The 13333-nt window shown below is 39.7% G+C and overlaps 1 protein-coding gene across 1 annotated transcript in view; it reads left to right on the top strand.

The window, feature by feature from the left end:
- Positions 1 to 13333, top strand: part of lama2 (laminin, alpha 2) — a 211952-nt gene that overhangs the window by 101061 nt on the left and 97558 nt on the right. The window contains exons 16-19 of the mRNA XM_078275135.1: positions 3209 to 3420; positions 4113 to 4224; positions 5315 to 5428; positions 9166 to 9293. Of these exons, the coding sequence (XP_078131261.1) occupies positions 3209 to 3420; positions 4113 to 4224; positions 5315 to 5428; positions 9166 to 9293 (566 nt within the window). The remainder of the gene's footprint in view (positions 1 to 3208; positions 3421 to 4112; positions 4225 to 5314; positions 5429 to 9165; positions 9294 to 13333) is intronic.

Genomic DNA, 13333 nt, shown 5'->3' with positions numbered 1-13333 from the left:
GACACAATTGTGAGTCTGTGTGTGTGTTTATGTACAGTATTTGTGTCTGCAGCATATTCATCTTTTCCTACAAGCCATTGACTTTTGCACCAGTGAAGACCACTAAATAAAGCAGCAAATAAAAGCTGTTAAAAACAGACACACACACACACACACACATGCTCACACACACACACACACACACACACACACACACACACACACACACACACACACACACACACACACACACACACACACACACACACACACACACACACAGCTACAGCTCCTCTACATCTGGTAGAGGAATGCTGAACTTAGCAATAAATATGCAGATAGAGAGTCTCTCCCTCGTCTCTATGTCTTTTATAATGAGCAGGTTGTGATATGATGTATGGCAGCAATAAGCAAAGCAGCAACGCTATTAGTTAACTATTTAAATCTCCTAAATCACTAAACAACGTGTGTGTGTGTGTGTGTGTGTGTGTGTGTGTGTGTGTGTGTGTGTGTGTGTGTGTGTGTGTGTGTGAAGGCACAAATACAAACAGGCACATAAGCAGGTTGGTGTATGTGTTTTTCTATGTTCACTTAGCTTCTATTAGTTCACTTAGCCAGAGCTGCAGAAATGATCCAGTTTCACACACACAACGTTGTGTTTGTGTTAAGAAGAGGAAGTTTTAATTAGAATAGTTTGGAGAAAGAAAATGAATCAATGCTTTCTGTAATAAGCTGCAGTAATATGTAAATTTACTTCTCAGGTTTCCGGTAGATATAGATCAAATATAGACACAAATGCAAATAAAATGTATTAAGACTTTAAATGTAATGCCTTTCATTAAGAGCTGGGCGATATGGAAAAAATCAAATATCATATCATATCAGTGTCCATATTGCAGCGATATTGTAGTGTTGACTATTGGTGCTTTAACAAAATATTAACACAATGAGAGTTTTGATAAATAATCACCAATAATGTGGATATGATGACTAAATGAGTAAAGGCAAATAATAAAACAGCTCTAACAGTCTGGTATGGTAAACTTTACTGTACTTTACTTTACGATATCCAAAATCTAAGACGATACCGAGCCTCATATATTGATGTCGATATAATATCAATATATTGTCAAGCTCTACTTTCATTTAGTGAACGTGCCATAAAAATGCACACGTTTTCTTCCCGCAAAACTGAAGAGCGATAGAATGGGAATAAGAAAGGGAGGAAGGAAAGATGAAAGAATAAATAGAAAGAAAGGAAGAGTGAAAGGAAAGAATGAAGGAGGAAGATGGGGGGAAAAAAGAAGGCGAGGAAAGAAGGAAACAAAGAGAGATGGAAGGTAGGAAGGAAGGAACAAAGAAAAGAAACAGGGAGGAAGGAAAGAAGAGGAAAAGGAAGGGAAGTCAACAGAAAGAAGTGAAAAATCTAAGAAAAAACTACGAGATGGATAGTCACAGACCAGTAAGCTTGTGTTATTTTAAAGACGTGTCAGTCAGATGGACAGACTGGGAGGAGATGGGAGGAGAGGAGGACGTGTTGGTCTTGTCAACAAAAAGCCTCTCCAAATGATGACGATAATGAACCACCTACACACTGTCAACCGGCGTTCTCCCTATTCACTGTCTCCCTTTCAGCCTTTGTCTCATTTTGTTTCTTCACCCCCCCCCCCCCCATTGTTTACTCTGCATATCTGCATCAAGTTGTGATATTGTTTGTTGTGTGAAGCACAGGAAGGAGCCTTGGTTGTAAGTATGTAGGATCTGAATAGACAATAATCTCTCTGTCTTTGTTTGTCTGTATGGCTTTGCTGATTTCAATGTCTTTCTTTCAACCCCGCCCACTTCATCAGCCCTACATCAGCAGAGTTAAAATACCAAGCCTTTCATGACAGCAGTAACAACCGCCAATGTACTGCATCTGGGGTTTCTTGTATTGCTTAAAAAAGCATATAAAAACTTGATTTTGATTTGTTTCTAAATTCTATTTTATATTTTGAGTTGTTCTTCCAATAGCACAAGATTCACTGTCAGGTTTTAATCAATCAAACTGTCAGGTTTTAATCAATCTTTCTTGTGTAAATAAAATGTTCTTACCCTAATGATTTCCACAAAATGACCAACAACAACATTAACTTGATCCTACTAACACGTTTTGTCTGTGTTGCCAAAGCTTGATGTACTCTAGGTCAGTGATTCTCAATGAATGTGTATTAGTCCGCAGCTGAAAATAGTCCCCAACAAATAACGTACTTTTACTCCTTAGTTAGAAAATGTTTGCTGAAATCTACAGTGCCCAGCTGCTGTTGGAATTTACCTAGCCCTTTTAAATAACTACATGAACTACAGTATATATTTGGGATCCATATTTGAAGGAACAAATGGGCTTGGAGCCAGGACCCACAGATGGACTTTCGCCTTACTGTTGGTTTTGGTCTTTTCAAGGTATTTCTTCCCAATAACACAATTATATGAAAGTGCAACCCTGATCCTTCAGTTGATTATTGAGGTGTGATATATTGAAGTTAGAGACAATAAAAGATAGAGAGTAAAAGCCTCTCTTTCAAAGACAAAAATTGTTTTTCTTTCTCTGAGGTCACTTTGTCGTTTTTCTTTTCAATCTGCCTCTTTTCTTTGTCTCTCTCTTTCTTTTCCGTCTTTATCTCGGCCCAGCTACTGCTTTCCGTCTCTTTATCCATCCCTCCATCTCCTCTTTTTAAATTAGTTTTTATTTAATGGTTTATTGGCATGGTAAGCTCTCTCTCTCTCGCTCTCTCTCACTCTCTCCCCTCTCTCTCTCTCTCCCCTCTCTCTCTCTCTCCCTCTCTCTCTCTCTCTCTCGCTCTCTCTCTCTCCCCTCTCTCTCTCTCTCTCTCTCTCTCTCTCTCCCTCCATCAGTAGTTGTCACTCTGCGTTAGCCGCTACATGCCATTGATCTGTTCTCAACAAGAGATAGTCAGATACCAGGCCCGGGCTCAATTCACTTTGCATTCAGTCCATTCAAAATGTCAATAGAAACTGCAGCTCATTACCTAATGACACATCATTCACTCTCCCTCTCTTTTTTCCCCCAGATCAGTTGAATATCATAGTCCTTTCTGAAAGAGGTGTCATACTGTATTATGTTTTGGTGAACATTCACTGTCTACATTTATGGAATTACAGGTTAACCGCAACAAACAAGGAAAAAATAAAACACAAATTAAAAATGTTTTTCTTCTTTCTCTGCCAGGGAGGCGGGATCAAGATTATTGACAAAAGGTTTGGCCAGCCAGTGTACCCGTCCTCGCCAAGCACCAATCGCATTGCTCTCCTTCCAGAGAACTTCCTGGTTTCAGAGAGCGCACAGCCGATTAGCCGAAGGGACTTCCTGTCTGTGTTGGCTAATGTGACCCGTGTGATGGTGCGGGCCTCTTATAGCACAGAACCCAGCGCTGTGTACAGGTACGTACACACACACACACACACACACACACACACACACACACACACACACACACACACACACACACACACACACACACACACACACACTTCAGCTTAACAATTAAACTGTCTGGCATTATTGGATGATAACATACAGCAGGTCAAGTGTCCTGGACATTGTCGTTATTAGTATTTTTGTATCGTGTTTAGTATCTAGTATTTAGTTTTTTACTTTAAAATTCCAACAAATAATCCAATAACTTTAATTTGATATGATGCATATGCTGTTTGTTTGACTGTCAATTGAGTGCCCTCTAAATGATCAGTACTATACAAACTTGAAGCAGTTCTACTGTAGTGCGACTTGTGATGGAAATCCATGCAAGTGTAGATATTGTCACATAACAAGTATTTACTTTTATTGGGAAACACTTAATAATAGCCCTTTGTGGACTTTTTGTGCATAAAAATCCTGCCTGAGAGAATGAACTCAGGTCATAAAGGTTCTAAAGATATTTTAAAGATAATCAGCCAAATAGCCCTGTTTATGTAAGTGAAGGCTGTTTAACTGTAAACCCAGACAGACTACTTATGTGCCTCATGCTTAATATTTGTGTGTGTGTGTGTGTGTGTGTGTGTGTGTGTGTGTGTGTGTGTGTGTGTGTCTGTCTGTCTGTCTGTCTGTCTGTCTGTCTGGTGTATGCATGTAGATTCCACCTATTCTCAATGCAGGTAGCTAACCCCTCTGCCAGAGGAGAGAGGAGAGCATCAGCTGTAGAAAGCTGCTCTTGTCCTCCTGGATATGCTGGAACGTCCTGTGAGGTAAACACAGACACACACCTACTGCAATTTTCAAACTTGCTGCACAATCAATCAAGATTAATCGCATGATTGTCCATAGTTAACTTGCAATTAGTTGCAAATTACTCACACATTTTTTATCTGCTCTAAATTTACTTACTTTAAAAGATACCTTCAGCACACCGCAAGTCTCCTCGTCAATCAGACCGGAGATGCGTTTTACTCCGCCGCGGCCAGCCAGACAGTAGATGACACGTTTGTTGAGCCCCTGGATGCTATCACGGAGCACTTAACGTTTTCTGCTGGCCATCCGCAACGATACTGCTGCATCGCTTCCTGATTTCTCGAACTACGTAGCGGCCCAAGGCCCAAATCACAGAATGCGTGTGCGTTAATTGTCCGTCAAAAGAATTTGTGGCGTTATGAGGAATTTCCGTTAACTCGTTACTATTGCGTTAATATTGACAGCATTTTTTTTCCATATTGACCTCAACAATCACAGTGGGGTGTGTTTTCAGTAATTCTTGCAAAACATTAATAATAATAAAACCATTAATAATGCAATGGTATCAGGTTTAACGTGAGCTGTATTATATCTTAAGCAAATTCTCAAGTTTATTTTTCATTCCTTATTGAAAAAGGGAAGGGAACCAATGGCTCCCTGAAAGGAAACTTGTTTTTGTCACTATAAACCTGTTGTAAACAAGCAGTGTCAGCGGGATGTATGTGACATTTTTTTTGTTGCAAATAAGCTACATTTAAACATCCAAAGAACATCAGTATGATTTATTGCAGTATTACATGATTGATGAAAGGATCATCATCATCATCATCCATTTCTTATTAAAGCCTCTTATGCAAAACTGAACGTCAAATCAGTGTCTAGTTCCAGAATGCAGTTGACTTTACTTTAGTCTTGACACACAGACACACATACATTACATTTTTAAAACTCAACCAGACAAATGGACATACTAATCACACAAACAATCGCACAAACTTTTACAGTGTAACACAAAGAATAGCACACACATACAGTAAACACATGCTTGATGTGCTAATGTGCGTGTGTGTGTGTGTGTGTGTGTGTGTGTCTGTGTGCGTGTTTCAGGCATGTATTCCTGGTTTTCGGAGGGTTAACGGGAACCTCTATAATGGCGTGTGTGAAGCTTGTCATTGCCATGGACACGCTACACAATGCCATGACATCACAGGACACTGCCTGGTAAGATTATCATTAAGTTTATTAGAGAACGTGTTTCTTTCTGTCAGAGAACATTACTCTTCCTTTTGACTTGGTTAGCCAAAGTGTTTCTTTTCCAAGGAAAGAGGTACAGCACATGTAAAAGCTTTTATGAAAAGGCTTTATTACTTTTTATATTTACAAAATGTCAAAAGATCATAGCAAAATGGAAGAAAAAAAACCAACATATATTTTGAGAAATGTACAAAATGTCAGGTTACAGCATTGTATTTTTAGACAAAATATTGCCTGCATTGTGATTGTACTCAACACATTATTCACTGTAATTTCCCTTTTAGCTCACAAAGCTGTCAACCTCATTTATCATAATTAAGGTGTAATAGCAAGTAACCTGTCTGTCATGAGTAAGTTAGCTGACATTTTTTATTTATGTTTTTAACAGTCAGTTTGCTCACAGCATTGATTTTTTTCTTTAGATGAATAATTGAGAGAGGTTAAATCAATTTGTTGGGAGCCCTTACGTTGCTCACATCTATTGGTGAATTTCTAGCTGAGAATCCATCCCATAAACTGTAGAAAAAAGTAGTACTGTAAGTGAGCGTACAAACGAGCGCTAACCAGATATTCTGAGGAAGCGAGATGGCAGGGCCGTGTGCACACTTAGAGAAATGTGGTTAAGATGGTGGAGGCATCGACTCCAAAAGAAAGAAAAACGTTAGTAATTCTGAAGTGGAGGTACTGCTGCAAGAAGTTAGCGAAAAACGAGACATCATATTTAGTAGCGTCAGCAGTGGATACAAAGCAGCAAATAAAACCGATGCATGGAATGCAATTACTCATGCAGTGAACGCTGTATCCGGAGAAGATCGCAGAACTGATGAAGTATATAGGCCTAGCACAATTATAAGTTTGTGCTAGTATAAGTGTAGTGTGTATTTATTAAAACAAACGAACATAAAACTATGTGTAAAATAATGAAAATAATTAGTTACAAAATTATAAAGGAGAGAAATATTACATTTTAAATTAGAAGGGACGGAAGCGGTATAACTACTTATTTTGCGCAAACATGTCAGCTCTCAATTGTGCGTAAGAGTGCTCTTAAGTGTGCGTACATTCTGTTCTTACCTAAGAACAAATCCCCAAAAAGAAAACATTGGTGAATGCCAGAATCTTCGTGAAAACTGCGTAAGTGGGGTTTAAGAATAAATTTGTTCTTAAGAACTTTTGGTGAATGAGGCCCAATGTTCTTAGAACTACCATCTAGTGGCCGTTAGTGGAACTGCAGGTAGAAACACTTGTGCCCTGGCTTCACACACACACACACACACACACACACACACACACCCAAATGCACACAAAATGAATGTGCACAGATACACATTTTAGTATACTGGGGAGACACATACATGCCAACCTGCTCATGTGCGTTCTGCGCACACACTCCCCAGTCTACCCATTGCCTTAGGCTTAAGCTGTCAGTTAGCATCAAACAAAATACACATCCTCACCAGTGTGCATGCACGCACCAGTACACACACACACACACACACACACACACACACACATAGAGCTGTGGGTTTTGTATTATCATGTTATGTTTCATTATAGATGAGGAGGATGCTGGGATATGTCAGAGGGAGAACACACACTCTAGACAAAGACAGACAAGCAGGCTCAATCTCTCTCTCTCACACACACACACACACACACACACACACACACACACACACACACACACACACACACACACTTACATGTTCATTCACAGTGACAGGCAGACAGACAGATGGACACACACTCCTTCCCTGAGGACTGTGGTTTCTGGCTACAGTTGAATGACTGAATGATGCCGTGGTCCTATAGGTTCACACAGTGTGTATGTGTCAGGGTGGGTTTCAGCAGTGAAGAGACATTTGATCTGAAAAGGAAATGATTTGAAACATAACTGACATACACACACACACACACACACACACACACACACACACACACAAACATGCATACACACACAGTAGCTACATAAAATTGCAGCTGTTGTAGCTGGACATAACAAACAGGGATGTCTTGCCACAAAAAAGAAAAGAACAGACAACCTGACACCATTTCCTTTTACTGTAAGTGGTAAAATGATCTTAAACTGAAATGTTAAATACATAATTACGATTTTGTTTTCTGCATCAGACGATTGACACGTCATGCTGAAGAAGTATTTTTAATTAACTTCATTTTTGAGGCAGCTTTGGTTATTAGCTTAGTTATTAAGAAACTTACATTTTGTTATATTACTGTTGGTGAAGGCAGAGCTGTAAGGCAAGGCAGTCAAAATATATATATATGAAAAATGTCGTCAACGGTGTCCCTTCACTTGAAGGATTTAAACTGGACTTGTAGTGTTGTTGGTTTTATTTTCATGTTTATTACTAGTTGGTCACAAACTAGTCTCGCTTTGCCAGACCTTCCTCCACAGCGCTGCTGAGGAGGGTCAGGCTAGTCACCACAGCATTCCGGGATGGGAGAAAAAACGTGCTCTGGTTTATTGGCGTTTCTTTAAACCATTTACAATCATCTTGGGCGGCGCTAAGCGCCGTATGGCTCAACGGCGCCTCTGCAAAATAGCCTCGGGAAGGAACTTGTTGTGGTGGAACATGTGTACGTTCAGAAGTTGTTTTAGTCGTGCGACAGGAAACTCAGACTGGACAGATAGTCTAGCTAGCTGCCTGGATTTACCCTGCAGAGATCTGAGGAGCAGTTAACCATAGTCCTCATAAATTTAACAAATAATACTAAAAATAAATCTAAATCATTCAGAGATGTACATTTTGCAATTTTGTAGGAAAACTATCAACATTTTCTACTATCATCTGTTTTCAGTCAACATTTCTTTTAAATTGTGGACTGTAGTGAACTACAAACCCTCCGTGGTGTACTGGGCTGAAGGTGAATCAGTACACTCTCAGTAGTTAGCGCAAGTACTCATCAGTACTGAAATTTGGTTCTAAACTGTTTCTGAGGGACATTATTGTACCAAGTGTTGTTGTTGTAGTACCTTTGAATCCTATGTGCTTGGTTACTATGGTAACAAAATGTGAATCTTGAAACATATCATTAACCTTGACTTCCTCGAGATTGTTCCTTCTGCTGCTGTCTGCTTGACAATGATTTGATGTGACAGGCAGCTTTATTTAATAACAGTTTTGTTGTTATAAAAACGACGTCAACAAGTGTCTGCTCTTTTTTTACTGAAGTGCCCTAACCCTTGAGTCTATTAGTTTCTAAACCTCTAGAAGCAAAGTGTGACACCACCAGTAATTACTCTAGTCTATTGTTAGCTCTTTGGTTTTCTTTTTTTTTTTTCACGGTCCTAACTTGCATCCTACCCTTGGTATTAACTGCAGATTAACTTTCATTTGATGAAATGCAATGGAGTTTAGCATTTTACACCAGAGATGATGCAGAGTAAACTTTTTCGAGGGGTTTTTCCAAAACACTTTGCGATGTGTTAAAAGAGAAAGAAAGATCCCTTCACTGCCTTAAAGAAAATTTCATTTGGAAAGTAGACGAGCACATCTAATGGTATCTTATTGGTTTCATGCCTATAGCATGATTCAAGACAATATTAACACAATGGCGTGTTGAGATTTTCATCAATGTAGAATCTGCTTAAGATATTCCCATGACAATAAGGTGAACTGATCAGACGGTGGTTTATTTGTTTTCCTGATATAAACAAACTTTAACCTGTGTGTCTGCTCCAGGACTGCTCCCACCACACCACTGGCCCCTTCTGTGATACCTGCCTACCCGGTTACTATGGCAACGCCACCCGTGGGTCATCTGCAGACTGCCAGCCCTGCGCCTGCCCGCTCAATCTTCCTAGTAACAAGTAGGTTCTCAAGACACTGGGGTTAATGACGCCATGACGACACAATTTAATTAGACGCTTCAATTTATCACTTCTGACCCCACAGTTCATCTCTGACTCTGTGGCCCCTGTTCTCTCTTTTTTGACCCGTCTCGTCATAATGTTCTCCTCTCCTCTCCTGACACTCTGACTACATTTGTTGTTGTCTCCAAACGATATCTTCACAAATAGAGGCTTCATCACTGTGGCTAGGAATATATTTGTAATGACATGAATAGAAATATCATCATCACAGGAAGAAGCATCAATATAAGTGTAGAAACATCACCCCTGTGGGTGGAAATGTCATCGCCGTTGGCAGAATCAACACAACTGTGGCTAGAAAACTTAACACACACAAACCTCCCACAAGTAATGAAGGTATTTAAAATATTTTATTGTACCATTCCTCTCGTGCTGTGCCTGCTTTAGAGTCTCAAATCATGGCTGTTCAAGTCACAGCAAGTATCTGCTAAAATTTATTTTTAAAAAATCGGCTGTTTGTCATAGAAGCAGTCCGATTGAGAGGCATGGAATGAGGCCTCTCACCTGATGGTTCATTTCGGAAGCATGCAGACCCTGTATGTATGGGCTGGTCTTGAGCAGCTTTTGCAGAAAGATGTTTTCTACTCCAGTGCATCTTGGTCCACCTGTGCCAAGCAGAAGTCCTGTTAATACTGCCCCCTTTTGCTGTTATGTTCTATGTATCTTGTGCAGGGCATGCAGTCCCATCCTGGTAAACTAATGATAATAATGGCAAACTGGCCCCCATTCAATGGCATTGAAGATGTCATTGTTGACCCTGATCAACTTTGAACTTGGGAGTGGTTGACAAAACAGTGTCCCCACAAGGTCCTTGGTAGCTGTAATCTCTTTTCTTCTGCCCTCACTATGCATGTATGTGCAAAGCTACAAACCAAGCTAAACACACTTCCAATAAAGGTTGAGGTCTTTACTGAAAGCACTCGTGAAACGTTTAAAACAGTATTGGACAACACATTCAATGATAGTTACAAATCAGAAAAAGATGAGGTACTATCAACAAGAGATAGACCCAAAGGTATTGTAAACATGAATTGGTACAGTAACTAGCTAACTAGATTCACAAAAAGATGTCAAATTAATTACACTAATCCTCATGCCAGGAAGAAACAAAGCAATCAGTGAAAGACCTAAATTAAGTCCCCTTAGGAAGTACAGTATAGTCATTAATCTACTTAGCATACACATAAAGCTACAGGAGTAAAAGTACAAAGAGTAATACATTAACAGGTAGCCCAACAGTCAACGGTAGTTAAAATGTTGTTCTAGCGACACGTTAGCTTCAGACAGCTAGCATAATAGCTAGCGTGGTTGGCAGTAAACTGACCACAGAAAAACTGGAATCACCGATCACAAAACAGTTATAATAGGAGTCATACCTAATACAGATAATGCTCCACACACACACACACACACACAGGCGACAGCAGCTGAGAATCTTCATGCAGTCATGACACGTCATGTCCAAAACTCTCAGAGCTAAAGAAAGATGCAACTCTCTCTGTCTCTCACCTCTCCCCTTCCTCCTCATAAACCCCCTGCGGTAATAATAGCTTGAAGGTGCCATGCCTTTCAGCCCCTAAAAATAGACATCTAGTGCCTTATGTTTACTGAAGCCAATCACTCAAATAGCCAGCCACCCAGTCAGACTGTTCCAGTTGGCCGTAATGTTTAAGCTCTTACTAACATCTGATGAAGTGATGTCCATGTTAGCTTGAGCATGGGAAGCCGGGTGCCGATTTACAGGGGATTAGTAGAAAACAGTTTAGTTCTGGAGTGCTGTTCCTCTTTATTTACACCAAGGATGTTAGTTATTTTCAGTTAGATCTAAAACTAACATATGTATAGGGAAATTTAGGTAAAGACCCTTGGTCAGTTATCTATCCCTAAAGGCCTTAATTAATTTGTACCTTCACACAATTGCCTCTGCAGTCTACTCAGTGGTTATATTGAATAGGTTTAACCTGTGAGGTTTCATTCATAGTGTGTTCAGCAGATATCGCTGATCCAATGCCAACAGTGCTAACACTAGACTAACCTGTTATTTCTATTGTGAAGTTTTAAGAATAGCATTGCTAAAGCAGCAAGCCTGTTAATTCCAGCTTGTTGTGCACTGAAACAGGAATCTGTTCTCATTTCGATGCTAAGCTTCCAGTTTCTTTCACCGATGTTTTTATATTTTCTATTCTTATTTAACTGTTGCTCAAAAGTCTCTGGTTAAACAGTTGTATAGGGTTTTCTTCTCCATGTACAAAACATGACTTTTATTTGCAAACCCTTCATATAAAATAACATCTACTTCAAGAGAGGACTTTCTACACCCTAAAAGCATGAAAGACCATTCACATATAGAGGCAGCTATCTGACTGTACCCAATCAAGCTTTTGTGGCAGAAGATTCCAAACTTTTGAACGGTAGTGTACAAATGCATAAACAAATTAAGACACACCCACTGACAACCTCCCGAATGGGTAAGCATGTGTGTGCACAAGTCACCTGTGCAAAATCCTCAAAATTGTATGATGCATGATGTCACGTATAGGTGGCGCTACAGCAACATAACAAACTAATTTTGTGGTTTGAGTCTGAGTCACTTGAAATTTGCACAATTAATCCTTGTCAAAAGCCCTTATACTCCAAGAATGTAGATGTTCTCCAAGACATTTTTTATGTTGATCTGGATCAGATGTAGATTAAAAGAATCAAACAAGTTCTGTTATTAGAGTAATTCATTTGGATGATTATGCTGCCTTTCAGAGGGTCTTTCCAAGTGATTTCTGGTTGTGTCTGAGTCTTGAATGAAGCCTTTGTAATGGTAATGGACTGCATTTATATAGCGCTTTTCTACCTTACTGGACAAAGTGTATTACACAGTAGCATATGGTTGGCTAATGTGACAATGTTTTTGCCATAGACTTTGCCAAACAGTTTATGTCTCTGGGTATATAAGGGTGTTTTCAGCAATGTTTAAATGTGCTTTACGGTGATATTGGATATTGTTGATATTTGAATTTTTGCTCCTGTCAGGTTCTTTTCTTTTTTTAAATCAATGAACAGGTTACCATTGTCATATAAAATTGTATATACCATGATAGAATATTGTATCCATATTAATCTGTTATACAAGTTAACAATGTTCTGCAAGTACTGTATATGACAGACAGTGTATAGTGCCTTAAGGAAGTTTTTTTTAAGCTGAAGTATTGTCTCATCACATTAAATTCTATGCATGATTGTTTGTTTTGGGATAATTTTTTACTTTACTGTGCACATGATTTACCCCAAAAAGCTTTAAAATTAAGAAAGGCTACTACCAAAGCACGTTGACTTAACCAGTGCCCATGATGATTATAGCTGGTTACATATAACCCCTATATGTACAAATGTAACCCATTTTATACAATTGTTATTTCAGTTTTTTGTTGTACACGTGTACTGGCCAAGCAAGCTTACTTGTAGCTAAATGAGCCAGCTTGCAGTTAGCGAGCCAATCAGTCAGCCAGTGAGTCAGTCTGGGGCCTGGAACCCGAGCCGGCAGAACTATCTATAGTTTATGGAAGTGGGAGGGTGACAGAACGAGGGTCCTAGGCTATCGTTTTAGTCTCTCTCTCTCTCTCTCTCTCTCTCTCTCTCTCTCTCTCTCTCTCTCTCTCTCTCTCTCTCTCTCTCTCTCTCTCTCTCTCTCTCTCTCTCTCTCTCTCTCTCTCTCTCTCTCTCTCAGTTCATTTAGGTTACAGTTCATAGAGAGGAAGACTGTTTTCAAATTCAGGAGTGTGTGGAAGTACAGACGCGTGGGTGTGAGGGAGAGAGGAAATTAAGTGTATGTGTCTTACAGAGGGTGAAAGTGAGGATTGGAAAGTGAAAGTAGGGACACAGGTGTGAGCGTGTATGTGTGAGGAGACAAACAATGGCCTTAACTCGCCTCTGTTCTCTCATCTTCCTCCTCTTCTTCCTCCCTCTCTCCACACTGGGTCAACGCT

Source organism: Sander vitreus, chromosome 18 (genome assembly GCF_031162955.1).
Source record: "Sander vitreus isolate 19-12246 chromosome 18, sanVit1, whole genome shotgun sequence".
In the NCBI taxonomy this organism is placed as follows: domain Eukaryota; kingdom Metazoa; phylum Chordata; class Actinopteri; order Perciformes; family Percidae; genus Sander; species Sander vitreus.
The sequence above is the reverse complement of the archived record's forward strand: the minus strand, read 5'-3'. Positions and strand labels throughout refer to the sequence as shown.